At 42.3% G+C, this 15,252-nt stretch overlaps 1 protein-coding gene across 3 annotated transcripts; it reads right to left on the reverse strand.

Annotated features, from left to right (window-relative positions):
• Positions 1–552: 552 nt before the first annotated feature.
• Positions 553–13,853, reverse strand: arl13b (ADP-ribosylation factor-like 13b). 3 transcript variants are annotated; one of them, XM_040034158.1, is made up of 10 exons: positions 13,256–13,853; positions 7,127–7,197; positions 6,800–7,049; positions 5,569–5,674; positions 5,191–5,393; positions 4,695–4,809; positions 4,422–4,584; positions 3,737–3,859; positions 2,630–2,698; positions 553–2,041 (listed from the first exon to the last, which is right to left on the reverse strand). In XM_040034158.1, the coding sequence occupies exons 1-10, from the start codon at positions 13,312–13,314 to the stop codon at positions 1,965–1,967; spliced, it is 1,236 nt and encodes a 411-aa protein (XP_039890092.1). In that variant the 5' UTR covers positions 13,315–13,853; the 3' UTR covers positions 553–1,964. The 3 variants fall into 3 exon arrangements, with proteins under 3 accessions (XP_039890092.1, XP_039890153.1, XP_039890220.1); XM_040034219.1 differs by having other exon boundaries at positions 553–1,900; positions 13,256–13,851; XM_040034286.1 differs by lacking the exon at positions 2,630–2,698 and having other exon boundaries at positions 553–1,900; positions 13,256–13,852.
• Positions 13,854–15,252: the final 1,399 nt, after the last annotated feature.

Raw genomic sequence — 15,252 nt, forward strand, 5'->3', positions numbered from 1 at the left:
ACAAACACACACACACACACACACATATATATATGAAATACTATAATTATGTTTCCATATTTATATCCTCAGACGTCTGAGGGTGTTCTTAGAGACGTGTCAATCAAAGTGTGATCAGATGATGAACTTAGATTAAATATCAAGTACCATTAAGTACCATCAGACAGGACGATCTAAGTTTTATTTCTAACTAGATCTTTTGCTTATTTGTAGTTCTTTATTTATTGCGGCAGTTTGAGGGCTACACAGCAGATAGACCAGTACATACGTTTTACAATAGTAAAACGTATGTACTGTATAAAACGTTATTATACAGTGAAGCTTTAAATACAAGCCTCACGAGGGAAAACCTGACTGCAAAATGGCAATAATAGCCATTATCGGCATTGCCTGAGAGACAGAAGTTTATGCTAAGCAGGAGCTGGATGCCAAATGCACTGCTGATAATGTTAAGCTAAAAATAAAACAACAAACACTCCACAGCAACAGGCAACTGATTTCCCTGACTACAAGTGCAAATACTCATGGAGAAATACTGCAGTCACTCAGTAATATATTTAAAACATCTTTTATTTTGCCATTATAAAATTCAATCTGGATAGAAAAAATATCTTTATTTTTTTTTTTAAACATCTAGCACATTAAAAGAGAGTGAGCATGGTACTACAGATCTGAAATACAACATTGCAGGGATTTTTTTTTAAAGTGATACTTCTTTATTACTTCTGGTGCACATATTCTCATGTGTTCTGACCCAATACTGGCTGTTCCAGGTGCTGCTGTAGAAGTATGTTCTTCTTCCCTTATCATCCCTACTGCAAACTCCTCCAGCACACAAAACAAACTTAACTGGGGCAGTGGAGTGTTCAAAGCTTCAGATTTGTGATTATGCTCGTCGAGATGCAATTTTAGTGGGGGGTTTTTTCAAAGCAAAAATGGGCGCAGCAGACAGCCGCGCCGCAACAGCTGGGACACCAACAGCACCAGCTCACACCTCGAGGGCCACCTGAAAAGGCAGCGAGTCTGTCTTGAGAGAAATATCACTTTAAATAAAAAAAAAACCAAAAAACTGACACACAGTGTAAACAGCAGAATGTGTTAAAAGCTCTGTAGACATGCAAATGTTCATGTTTTAAAACAGTAGATAAAAAGTTCCTTTATAAATGTATCCAGTTAAAGAGTTTTTAAATTAGTGTTTTCCTTTTCTTTGTGTTTTACATCAAAAGTCAACACAGTCCTTAAAAAGTGACTTCCACAAAATCCACTTGCCAGCTGTGACTCACCCTCTTTACACATCAGTGCTGTAAATAAAAAAAAAATAAAAAAATAAAAAATAAAATAAAAGGGGGGGGGAAATGTTTCCGACTTCACAAAAGGTCCAATTTAAAGCACTCACCTGTAATAAGCCACTTAAGACCGATACCTTTTTTCTTTTTCTTTTTTTTTTTTCTTTTTTAAATCATTACTCAGGTGCCTGAGCCACATGGTGTTTTACACTAAAAACCCAGAAGTGCAAAAATAAATGGTGTGGTTATTTTAATGGCAGCATGTATACAAATAAATTATTCAGACATATTTAAAGGGTATATTTACATTTGCTGTCGATTAAAAGCATCGGAGTTTGACACAGAAGTCCGAACTAACACTGATATTATTAGAAGGATATAAAGTCTATGAGCTGGAGAGAGTTCAACACCAAGTTGTGCTTTTGCTTGTGAAGATAGAGTCTGATGCACAGTTCAGGTGGGTTTCACAATGAATTTGTGAGGTCAAATTACAGCTTCTGAGCAGGACTTCCTGTCGCCACTCTGTTTAGTGTCCATCGCCCTTTCAGAGGTCCCCGGCTCCGGCATCCACAGCAGTCAAGCTTTTATTTGCTTGGTTGTCTACACGCCGCTCTCTTGAGACAAAAAGGAAAGGAGAATACAGTCGTGATTGGTCAACCTCAATCGCTAAAAGGGGCTTTAAGAAATGATGTCGTGAGCATCGCCGTTAGGCCTCGGCCTGTTGGCGACCGGCGGGAGAGGTTTCTTGTAAAACTCTGTGGAGGGAAGGAGAAAAGGTTTGGTTGTGTTAGTACGCAACGTCCATGGAGACCTGAAATACAAATTTCTTTTTAAAAAAGTAAGCACTCAATGGAAGCAACCGTGAAAGATGCTGTACAGACTGGAGGAAAATGAATACAGATGAATACACAGACAAGTCTTTGAGTTGATTTTAGATGTCTGCACCCGTGAAAGATCCACACACACACATGCAAACACATGCCTGGAGAGATGCAGGAGGGAGAGAAAAATAAAGACAACAACGTGGGGTTGAGATGCTAATTAACAGTCAGCGCACGTCTCAAGGCAGAGTTCAGGGTTTCCACTGCAACTTAGAAATCTACCGCCAACACTGTGAGACAAACACCAGGCTTCCTCCTTAAAAAGAAAAAGAAAAGAAAAAGGAAAACACATGCAAGACTACTATTTCCATGTAGCTTTAATCACTACTGTGTAGAGGAAACACTGATCAGGTGCTGCAGTTAGTGAATGAGTAAGACCAAGTTAGTGACAAACTGCACATGGTGGGTGGTTAATGCATGCACGTAAACAGCTGTTAACACTGACGGCACAAACAGCTTTACCAGAATGTCCCGTGTCCCCGAGTGGCTCTAGCTTCGGCAGCCTAGAGACTTTGGGCGTGGCCCATCCCACTAAAGAAACAAAATAAAGAAGAGAGGGATGAGGAGAACAGTGGAGGATCCTGAAAAAGAAAGCCATAACTAGCGGATTATCTCACTCCTTAAGAAGATCGAATGTTGCACACAAACAGCAAAAACTCACAGGACCACAATGTATTTGTGTGATCTAGAGCTATAAAGCAGCCTATCAAAATGTATTAAATATCTTCCTATAATACCTCTTAAATATAAAGCAACAGGCTTTATATGCATGCTGCTGATTTCTGCAGTTTTGTTTATTAATAATGATTTCATTTGGGAGTAACCAGCAGGTCCTGTTGTCAGTCTTGGTCATTAAAGGCCTTCTTCCGCTTTTGTTTGTTATTGACGGGGCTCCCATTGCCCTCGTTTAGGTCTTGTCCTATGTCTTTGTCTGTAATTATTTTTGTATTATTAACCATTTCTTGAATTGCAGTAATTCTGACATCTCATATATATAGGAACATATTTGGGGGTTTGTCCAGGACCCATGCTGAGCTCAGTTCACATCTATTACGTGCCTGTAATTGTGTGTTGGAAGTCTTTTTCCATCACATTGTCGAGTAAAATAAATTATGTTGTTGGACATTTTGTTTGTTTGTTTGTTTGTTTGTTTGTTTGTTTGTTTGTTTTTGGGTTAGTGTCGGTGTGACAGTGTCCATATTTTATTGTGCAAAATAATTTTTTATTGACTGTGGACAAACTTATGGTATGAATTTGAAAATCCTATGTCAGATTGTTCTCGAGTTAACCTGGGTGTCCACACTGCCTGCCCACATGGCAGTGTGAATACAATACCCCACCAGCCTTGTACGGCTAATGGGTAAAATAAGTTCTGCCAAATCCATCAAACATATCGTATTTTCTGTAGTTCCTTCACAATAAAAGTCTTGAATAGGAAGTGAAACATAACAGACGTTTTTCCTCACTGAGCCAATTAGTACAATCAGCCACTTTTGCACAACAGGATGAAGGGTAGCAATGGAGAAGCTGCATGTAACAGCAGCTCAATGTGATGAAGTACAGACTGACCTGGAGGCGGAGGAGGGGTGAGGCTCTCCGTTGGTCCGTCCTCTATCCTCAGCGGGTCCACCCTGTGCTTCCTCTTCAGGTGCAGCTTGCTCGTCTTCTTCTTGCTCTGCTCACCTGTCGTGGCTGAATGAACAGAGATGTGTTGCAAGTGGAGACTCCAGATGTTCAACACGAGCTTAACTATAACAGCTTTCAGCTTTCAACAGTGGGCCTAAGCAAGTTTAAATTAATACCCAAAGCCATCATTTCATCCTCTAATGCATCTACTTAAAGTTAAATCGCCTTTTATCTATGAGCACTCTGAGCTTAGATCATAATAAGAAGATGATTATCAAAAAGATGGCTTAATTTGACTGCATCCCTCTCTTAAATTTTAAAACATCTTGTTCAATAGTTCACTTTCAAAGTGAAAACAAGCTCACTCGTTGCAAAGCTGAACAACAACGCTGCCAGCGAAAGCTCTTCAAACACCCCCTCTGCCCTGCACATCAAGGCAGATCATTTTTGTATTCATAAAAACAGTTTCACACTCTGCTTACTTTTAGAAGACTTTCGAATGCTTTGCCAGAAGACTTAACTAAAGACGTTTCATCCAATCAACTTTTCCTCAACTGAAACTTTCGACTGAATTTGTTCTAACAACTCAATTTCCGAGCTTGGGAGATCCGGGCGTCCTGAAACTCACCTGGAGTGTTGTTCTCTGGTGTTTGTCTCATGTCGCCCTGCTCCTTCTCCTCCTCCTCCTCCTCCTCCTCCTCTTCCTCTTGATCAGTGGCTGCCCTGGGGCTGTTACCCCTTCCCTCCTGCAGCTCTCTTTGCCTCTTCCTTTCCTTTTCTTTATCCTCGTTCTGAAGAAAACATGAAAGTAAAGGGCTCTCTGAAGCACTCTAACTTTAGAGTCTCAACAACATAAACCAGAGTAATAAACTATCAGCCCCAGAGTGTACACACGACTCACTTCAGAAATCATGCTCTCTATTGGCTGAAAGGGGCTCTGAATGTACTCATCATCAGGCTCATCTTCTTGGATGGGCCTTCCCTCTCGCTCTGCCTCCTCCCGCTCCTGTCGCTCTCTGCGGACAGATAAGATGTTAACCTTTCTGCTTAATGATACGCTCCTCCTTGGTAGCGGTGTCACATTTATAAAAAATTGATCTAAGATCACATTTGATTAAAATGTGCATTTGTTCTAGCTCGTATTTCAGTCACTGACAGCAAGGTTGCCCTTTTCTAATAGAGGCAATAATTTATTTAGGGATAAATATCTCTTTGCAGACACTTTTGAAACCTTTGGCCTTTTAACATTTCCACTGCTCGCAGAGCTTTACTCAACATTTCTGACCATCTCCTCCCTCCTGTTATGCTTCAAAAAATTTCTGTCTTGGACTTTTCCACTTTATAGTTTAACCTCTTCCACATTTTGTTCGCCACACTGACTTCTGCTGCGTCCTCACCTCTCCTCTCGTATCCGCCGTACTCTCTCTGCCCTCTCTTTCTTGTCTTGCTCCTCCAGAGCGCGCTGCTCAGCCGTGTCCTTCTGCACTCGCTCGGTGATGGCTTCATAGTCTTTGGCAATGTTGCTGAGCAGCCAGTTCAGGCCCTTCTTGATGGACTTGTCAACCTTTTTCCCATAGCCTAAAACGGCTGAGCATGGTTCCTGTAGAAGAAATGTACGTTGAGGTTAAAACATTAACATCACCTCCAAAACAGCACAAACTTTTAACAGATGCAAATGTAGCTTTGCACCCACTAGATTAACAGGTCAGCTTCACTGTTTTAAAAAAACTCAAAGCCATACTTTCTGTCTATACATTCAGTTCACAAACACTTACAATCTGACAGAGACACTTGTTCTCATTAACAAGCTTCTCTAAGGACAGGTTCTCAATGATGTCAGCTTCAGCCAGTGCTCCCTCCTGGTCTTGTTTGTTTGCAAGTCTGAAAACAGAAAGGAAAAAACAAGACGTGTTGGTTACGGCCATCAACAGATCTCTGTTCATTCCACCGTCCATTAGTTTTGTTTCCACCTAGCTCCATAACAGTTCATCAGTATAGCTGGGGACCCAAATAAGTGCAGTGCCAAGTTTGAGGTCTTCTCATATTTCGCCTGCAAGTACCAAGGCATAGTGCTACCTGCTCCACTCTGTGTGCAAGAAAAGTTTAACCAACAAGAGGACAGAGGAAAAAAAAAAAAAAAAAAAAAAAAAAAAAAAAATAGAGAGCTCAGCAAAAAGTTCCCATTTTTTCAAAATCGATGGTCTGAAACTCTCACAAAGGTAGATGGATGACTCGCTATAGTCTGTGTTTTTTTTAAATCCACGTTATATAATTTTGTCTTTGATTTCCAGCAAAAGGCCTAAATCATGTTGTTTGGATGAACAGTCCTCCAAAACTCTAGACACACACACACACACACACACACACACACACACACACACACAGAGTGTATCCTCGTTTATACACAGGTAATTCAGTAACTTGCCAATTAGCAACTTGCTAATTCACACAGTGTGATGCATTTAAGGAATACCCATAAATTGTGGCTGCGAACAAACCTCGGTTAACCTCCCTCTGAATGGGCCATTGGCTGGTATATAAACAGCTTAATATTTTCACTACATTTCCTGAGGTAATCCAACTCACCCAGTCATTAAAGAGAAAGGTAAGGTAGTTCCAAGGACACTTATCAGACTCAATTTTTTGCAAGGTGCATAATTACAATGTCTGGAAATCTTATGGAAATCTGTTCTGATTGTGACTTGCTCATTAAAGCACTCTGCATACCTGGAAACACACTTAACTCTCATCTCTGCAGTCGGCATGTTGTGTCCTGATTACTGATTAAACAGATGCCTGCAGGAATCAACCTGCAGTGCACCCCGCCTTCAACAAAATTGAAGCGAGGGCTGAGGCTTCAAATCTGGGCAATTTCTCTATTATCTCCATCTATTTCAGCTTACCCTCTGCACTTTGCTGGTCGTTCTGTTTTCCCTCATGTGCACAGGCAATCTCAAAGTAAATTCTACTCAAAAGCTAATAATGTTATTTATTCAGAGAACTCACACTAGCACAGGCTTGCCAGCGATGCGTGGGTGCTGAAGGACCTCAGCCATGGTCTCTCGCGTCTCCTGGATCCGCTGGACATCGCTGGAATCGACCACAAACACCACACCGTGCGATTCCGAGTAGTAATTTTTCCAGATTCCCCGGATTCTTTTCCCGCCCCCCAGGTCAAAGATGGTCACTTCGAACTTGCCCTGCTTCAGGTCGACTTTGGAAAAGCCCACTGTGGGAGCGACGTCCCGCGGATTGTCTGAAAACACGAGCAGACAGAGGTCACGCATCCGCAACGAGGTCAATAAAACATGATTCTGCAAACTGGATTCTCACCTCCCTGAATTCCCCGCACCGTGGCAGTCTTCCCTGCATTATCCAATCCCACCATCACCAGAGTCACCTTCCTATAAGATAGGAAACGGGAAAACATAAATATAGGTGCACACAAACGGGTCTACCACATTGCACAGAGCCTGGATGGAGTCTGTGAGCAAAAGAGGCTGGATGGCATTAGCTCTCATGACTCAATTGGGGCCACAGATAAGCCACTTTATAATCTGAACGCAATCAGACAGTGAGTCAACAACAGTCACATTGTGAACTGACACAAATAACGCATGACAATATTGCTGCGGATTGACTCCAATTAATACCTGTAATTGTTTTATTAACACCTGGTCGACTGTAGAACTTGTAAATTTGCATACTTCAAATTAACAGCAGAATAAAATGATCACGGTCTTGTTTTTTAATCCTCTTTTTATTTCCATTAGAGAGCTGCAGTCAGCAGCAGTGGCCATTGTGAATATTTAAAAAAAAAAAAAAAAAAAAAACATGCCTTAAATGAACACTGGCAAACAAAGAAACAGATGCACAATCAGTCATCTGTGCAGCTGTGCAGCTATGCGCACACCTGGGTGGCCAGCTGGGAGGCTAATCTGGAGCTCTGACAGTCTTGGTGGAAAATTTTCATATGCAAGCATAAAAAAAACTTTTCTGAAAGCAATGCAAGATTTGCACCAAAATTAGCTACACTTGCTTAAAAAGGGTCATAATCACACTGTGACGACACTTAGCTTCAACTGAAGGAAGGAAAACAATGAGAGACGCGGCACTTCACTTACACTGGACGCTTATGCTGTAATCATAACCCAAATCTTGAGGCTTACATCAAAGCTCCCAACATAAATAAATAAATAAGTGGGAAGAAACAGACCAAAATATTAAACTGAGGAAACACACACTGAAACGGAGCAAGCTGACATGATAATAAAGCTCAATTGTAGATTTACACAGGACCTGTTCTTCATTTCCTAGCTGCATACTTAACTTTGACACTTTCGCCGAAAATACATCAACCGCACTATCCATCTAACCGTCTTCTGGAGCCAACCGGCCTTCATCAGGGTAGGCTCTCGGTATAAACCTCCCAAAAGCAAAAACAAAGGGTGAGGCACTGTCTCCCTGCTGTCCCCTAACCTACAGCCATCAGTCCTGGCTGCTGTGAACACCTCATGGTGACAGGTCAAACTGAAGAGCCCTGCTGAACCACCTGGCTGCGGGATTAGGTGAGGATTTCTGATTAAGTCCAAAGGATGAGATCCTTCACACGTACCACGTGAGTTAAGCACTGTCAATTACATTTTGCTGGTCTTGCTGCTTTGTACTGTGGGTCTGAAGTAGTCTAAAGGGTCCACAAAAAGCCTCATGGCTTAAAAAAAAAAAAAAAAAAAAAACGAACAGCTAACACAAACAGCACAGAACAAATCTCTTTCCCTAGCCATCAGATCACTGTACAAAACACATTTCTGTCTTCTCTTTATTAAGGTGACACTGTTTATATACTTGCTTTTACAATCATGTTGAAACCTCTTGATTGTTTCCCCTCTTATCATCTTGTATGGAAAAACGTATGATGCTGCTTCATAACTAACAGGGAGAGCCGCATTGTACAGTGTTTATTTACATGGCTCTACAGCAGCGGTCCCCAACCTTTTTTGGGCCACGGACCGGTTTATGCCCGACAATATTTTCACGGACCGGTCTTTAAGGTGTCGCGGATAAATACAACAAAATATTACTAATACCGCTAAAAACCAAGAAGAAAAACCCTAAAAACCATACATTTCACACCCGAGCCTCAACTCTCGCGGCCCAGGACCAAACGACTATATATACACACATATACATATGTATATACATATATGTATATACATATATATATATATATATACACACACACACATATGCAGTGTTGGGAAGGTTACTTCTAAAATGTATTCCATTACAGAATACAGAATACATGCCCCAAAATGTATTCTGTAACGTATTCCGTTACGTTACTCAATGACAGTAACGTATTCTGAATACTTTGGATTACTTAATATATTATCATGCTTTTTACAACAACGTGAATGTACTATTGCTGTGTGATTTATTACTATTACTGAAGGTCCGCAACTCCGAACTGTAGTAAAGGGACCTCTGACTAATACGGCGGGGTCCCTGTCGGCTCGTAGCCGAAAACTAGCTTTACTTTGTTGTGTGGGTCAACTTTTCTTGCGAGAGACAGAGAGAGGCGTTGAAAGACTGCTCCAACGGAACTTATTGTTTTCGGAGGAAAACACGAACACTGTGTACAGTCGAGTCTTAATAGCTTACTTACAACTGGGCTCGTCAGGCACTCTTCTTGGCTGAAGTGGTTATTATTATATTTACATGCTTCCAGCTCCTGTTTTTCCTCGATGACAACTCGTACCTTTCCACTCCCCTTTTTCTCCCTCCTCGCGCTCACAGACCCATAACGTGTATGGCAGTCCATTCTCCCTGCAACACGGACTACACTGCCCATGATGCTACATTCTTTAGAGCTACAGTGGGGCAAAAAAGTATTTAGTCAGCCACCGATTGTGCAAGTTCCCCCACCTAAAATGATGACAGAGGTCAGTAATTTGCACCAGAGGTACACTTCAACTGTGAGAGACAGAATGTGAAAAAAAAATCCATGAATTCACATGGTAGGATTTGTAAAGAATTCATTCGTAAATCAGGGTGGAAAATAAGTATTTGGTCAATAACAAAAATACAACTCAATACTTTGTAACATAACCTTTGTTGGCAATAACAGAGGTCAAACGTTTACTATAGGTCTTTACCAGGTTTGCACACACAGTAGCTGGTATTTTGGCCCATTCCTCCATGCAGATCTTCTCGAGAGCAGTGATGTTTTGGGGCTGTCGCCGAGCAACACAGACTTTCAACTCCCGACACAGATTTTCTATGGGGTTGAGGTCTGGAGACTGGCTAGGCCACTCCAGGACTTTCAAATGCTTCTTACGGAGCCACTCCTTTGTTGCCCGGGCGGTGTGTTTTGGATCATTGTCATGTTGGAAGACCCAGCCTCGTTTCATCTTCAAAGTTCTCACTGATGGAAGGAAGTTTTGGCTCAAAATCTCACGATACATGGCCCCATTCATTCTGTCCTTAACACGGATCAGTCGTCCTGTCCCCTTGGCAGAAAAACAGCCCCATAGCATGATGTTTCCACCCCCATGCTTCACAGTAGGTATGGTGTTCTTGGGACGCAACTCAGTATTCTTCTTCCTCCAAACACGATGAGTTGAGTTTATACCAAAAAGTTCTACTTTGGTTTCATCTGACCACATGACATTCTCCTAATCCTCTGCTGTATCATCCATGTGCTCTCTGGCAAACTTCAGACGGGCCTGGACATGCACTGGCTTCAGCAGCGGAACACGTCTGGCACTGCGGGATTTGATTCCCTGCCGTTGTAGTGTGTTACTGATGGTGACCTTTGTTACCTTGGTCCCAGCTCTCTGCAGGTCATTCACCACGGGATCTTTGCTCACCGTTCTCATGATCATTTTGACCCCATGGGATGAGATCTTGCGTGGAGCCCTACATCGAGGGAGATTATCAGTGGTCTTGTATGTCTTCCATTTTCTGATGATTGCTCCCACAGTTGATTTTTTCACACCAAGCTGCTTGCCTATTGTAGATGCACTCTTCCCAGTCTGGTGCAGGTCTACAATGCTTTTCCTGGTGTCCTTCGAAAGCTCTTTGGTCTTGGCCATGGCGGAGTTTGGAGTCTGACTGTTTGAGGCTGTGGGCAGGTGTCTTTTATACAGATGATGAGTTCAAACAGGTGCCATTCATACAGGTAACGAGTGGGGGACAGAAAAGCTTCTTACAGAAGACGTTACAGGTCTGTGAGAGCCAGAGATTTTCCTTGTTTGAGGTGACCAAATACTTATTTTCTACCCTAATTTACGAATAAATTCTTTACAAATCCTACCATGTGAATTCATGGATTTTTTTTTTTTCACATTCTGTCTCTCACAGTTGAAGTGTACCTCTGGTGCAAATTACTGACCTCTGTCATCATTTTAAGTGGGGGAACTTGCACAATCGGTGGCTGACTAAATACTTTTTTGCCCCACTGTATGCTTGTAGCATTCTGCCTGTTAGCTTAGCACAACAACAACGAAAAGGCGCTCTCTCACCCAGGAAACACACAGTCGCAGAGAGAGAGAGAGCGTTGCCCTGTAACCATGGCAACCGTAACGCTGCCGCCTGGATCAACAGAACGTAGCTGTCAAACAAAACCCAAACAGTCCTGACCCGTGACAAAATGGAACAGGAAAGTACCGCAGTGTAATCCATTTATTTCAACAAAGTAACTGTATTCTGAATACCACCTTTTTAAACTGTAACTGTAACGGAATACAGTTACTCATATTTTGTATTTTAAATACGTAACGGCAGTACATGTATTCCGTTACCCCCCAACACTGTACATATGTATATACATATGTACACACACACACACACACACACACACACACACACACACAAGATGGCCCCAACTGACCGAGTGCTCAGTGAAACCCAAGAAACCCAAGAAAGAGGAGGGAGACAAGGAACTAGCATGGAAGGACAGGCCCCTGCACGGTATGTACCACCGGCAGATAGAGGAGGTGGCTGATATCCAGAAATCCTACCAGTGGCTGGACAAAGCTGGACTGAAAGACAGCACAGAGACACTAATCATGGCAGCACAAGAACAAGCTCTGAGTACAAGATCCATAGAGGCTGGGGTCTATCACACCAGGCAAGACCCCAGGTGCAGGCTGTGTAAAGATGCCCCAGAGACAATCCAGCATATAACAGCAGGGTGCAAGATGCTAGCAGGCAAGGCATACATGGAACGCCATAACCAAGTGGCCGGCATAGTGTACAGGAACATCTGTGCCGAGTATAACCTGGAAGTCCCGAGGTCAAAATGGGAGATGCCCCCAAGGGTGGTGGAGAATGACCGAGCTAAGATCCTGTGGGACTTCCAGATACAGACGGACAAAATGGTGGTGGCTAACCAACCGGACATAGTGGTGGTAGACAAACAGAAGAAGACGGCCGTAGTGATCGATGTAGCGGTTCCGAATGACAGCAATATGAGGAAGAAGGAACACGAGAAGCTGGAGAAATACCAAGGGCTCAGAGAAGAGCTCGAGAGGATGTGGAGGGTGAAGGTAACGGTGGTCCCCGTGGTAATCAGAGCACTAGGTGCGGTGACTCCCAAGCTAGGCGAGTGGCTTCAGCAGATCCCGGGAACAACATCGGAGATCTCTGTCCAGAAGAGTGCAGTCCTGGGAACAGCTAAGATACTGCGCAGGACCCCCAAGCTCCCAGGCCTCTGGTAGAGGACCCGAGCTTGAAGGATAGACCGCCCGCAGGGGCGTGCTGTGTGTGTGTGTGTGTGTGTGTGTGTGTGGTGTGTGTGGGTGTGTGTGTGTGGGTGGGTGGGTGGGTGGATGGATGATGGATGGATGGATAGATAGATGAGGTTAAATGAGGAACTACTTAAAAAAAAACAATAATAAAACAAAAATGTTACATGGTAATAAAATAAACGATGTGGTGTGATCTTCTGATATAGAGTAACATGTTGATAGAAAAAATAAATATGTAATACTTGGGTAGAAATGCTATAACACTATAAAACAAAACCTGAAATCCACACTGTATGAATTCTTTGGTTTATTTTAACTTTAAAAGTTGTTTTATGTTACTTATTTATTAGAAGAAAAACTGCATCTTCGGTATCACAAGATAAAAGATCTAATGGCCTTTAAAAAATAAAAAAAAAGGCCATTTCTTCTGCAAGAAATAAAACGCTAAAGGGGATTTTTTTTAAGCTAACTTTAATGGATTATGTCATAAACTAACAAAACTGCAAATACAGAACTGTCTCGGCTTTATTAAAAGGTTTATGGCGTGTGATGTGCCGGTGATAGTATCTCATTTACTGTTTCACTGAAAACCGAACTGAATGTATAACAACGAGCAGCTCCACTTTTCGAAGCACCTCAACAGGTTGAAGCTGTCCGTGATTTCGGAGTGTGAAGCACTGATTTTGGGGCATCATATCGCGACCTAACTTACCTTGCAGGCTCCTGCCAGCGTTTTAGCCAGTTGCAACAATTCGCCATCAGGCTAAACATCGCAGTCCGGGTCCGAATGACTGAGTGGTGGTCCAGGTGGGCAGCGACACTCCACTATCCAGCCCTGCTCATCGACTCTTAACCTAAACTAGCTACATGGCGAACTAACCCATCAAAGTGTAAACGTTTAGCAGCTTTTAAATGCCTCACCCAACTTACGTCGGTGAATAATTTAGTCGTTACCGTGTGTTTTCGATAAATATTAGCCTGGAAAACATTATTTTCCAGAAGCTGAACATCCCGTTAAACGAGGCTAGCCAAAGCTAATGTAGTTAGCAATAACGGTATTTGTAGTATCGTTTAATTTGTAGTGTCCGCAAATACGTGAGTCGTTTACCACTTACATCTGAGCCCTACTCACCAATAAAATGTGCTCGTTTGTAACCAAGCGCATAAATACTGAGTATTTTACTACTGAAATATTCGCTACTTAGCGTTAGCCGATTCCTAGCAGTCTGCTTTGTTTACGCCGTCTTTTCTGCTGCTAGGCTGCGGACGTGCTTTCGTCATCTTCCGGCATCAACAAATCAGCGCCAGCGCAGATCCCGAGCCTGCGCACTCGTTACAATTGTGACCAATCAAATAACCTACTACAGCTATAATGACGAGGAATAATAATAATTTGTTGTTATTTTTTTAGTATTTAATTAGCTGGAAAAGTGTGTCCACAGCTAGTACATTTAAATTAGGCCCATGAGTTACATTGCTCTGCAATAATACTACTTATTATTATTATTATTATTATTAACAATTGCTCTGTGTTATGCTCTCTGAAGAAAATGAGAAAGAGAAGGGGATGGATGAAGGAACATTGGTGAATCAAAAAGCTCAGGGGGTTATAAGGAGGAGCTGAGGGCAGCTATGAAAAGTTCGAAGACTGGAAAAGCAGTTGGTCCTGGTGGCATACCTGTGGAGGTATGGAGACGTGTAGGAGGTGGGCAGTGGACTTTTTGACCAGGTTGTTTAACACAGTCTTGGAAAGTGAGAGAATGCCTGAGGACTGGAGAAGAGGTATACTGGTACTGATTTTGACATGCAGAGCGGTACCACATACAGAGGGATAAAGCTGAGGAGCCAAACCATGAAGATATGAGAAGAGCTGCTGAAGCTAGGTTAAGAAGACAGGTGATGCGTATGAGGATGAGCTGAACCAATAGGTAACGAATAGAACAAATGTCTTGACCTCATTCATCACAGTCCCTCCAATCAACCAGATTAAACATTTCTACATCAGCAAATATGTATTAAAAATCACATTTCACCATAAACACACAAGCTAAAAGGTGTGAAACAGCACAAAATTAATTAAGCAGTTTGTATTTGTCATGAAATATCAGATGTCTTCCTAATACTTCTTCTAATATCATCTTGCCTCCCTCTACTGGCTCCCTTTATTAGTTTTTTGATATCATCCACTGTACCTGAGCTTTCCCCCCCAAAATTTTGTTTCATATCACCAGAATGGACTCTCTTGAGCTGAGCGAGAAAAGGAGACAAAGACAAACCAAGACACGGCGAGATGTATTTTTAAAGACAAATTATTTCCTATTGCTCCATCAGTTACCAATTCCCTTCATTCTGCCAAAGCACAAAGTTTATTAGATTTTTCCAGCTCGCCCGGGCTGAGTTGGCGGGCTGTTTTGCTGTTAGACTGAATGTCAAGTGTCTTTTAAGGAAAGATGGATTGCACTTTATTTATTCCGAGGCTGAGTTATTTGCCCCAGTTCATCTCGGCAAGTACTCGCTGGTGACTCTGCAGTCGGAGGAGTGAGACACAATGAGGAAAGCACGTCTTTTAGAGAGCCTGTCTGAAGAAACATCATCTCCCTCCCTCCCTCCATCCCTCCCTCTCCTCCGAGACAACTTCAGCTTAATTTTTATGAGATGTGTCTGCTGCTCTCATAAAGCCACAGTAATCATTTTTATTTGTTTACTGGG

This window comes from Simochromis diagramma, unplaced genomic scaffold, assembly GCF_900408965.1.
Source record: "Simochromis diagramma unplaced genomic scaffold, fSimDia1.1 OVJJ01000411.1, whole genome shotgun sequence".
NCBI lineage: Eukaryota > Metazoa > Chordata > Actinopteri > Cichliformes > Cichlidae > Simochromis > Simochromis diagramma.

Coding starts and splice junctions, on each gene's coding strand:
- arl13b (XM_040034158.1), bottom strand. CDS start 13,314: ATGTTTAGCCTGATGGCGAATTGTTGCAACTGGCTAAAACGCTGGCAG. Junction 4,810..5,190: donor CGGCGGATACGAGAGGAGAG/GTGAGGACGCAG, acceptor ATCTGTCCGCAG/AGAGCGACAGGAGCGGGAGG. Junction 4,585..4,694: donor TAGAGAGCATGATTTCTGAA/GTGAGTCGTGTG, acceptor TGTTTTCTTCAG/AACGAGGATAAAGAAAAGGA.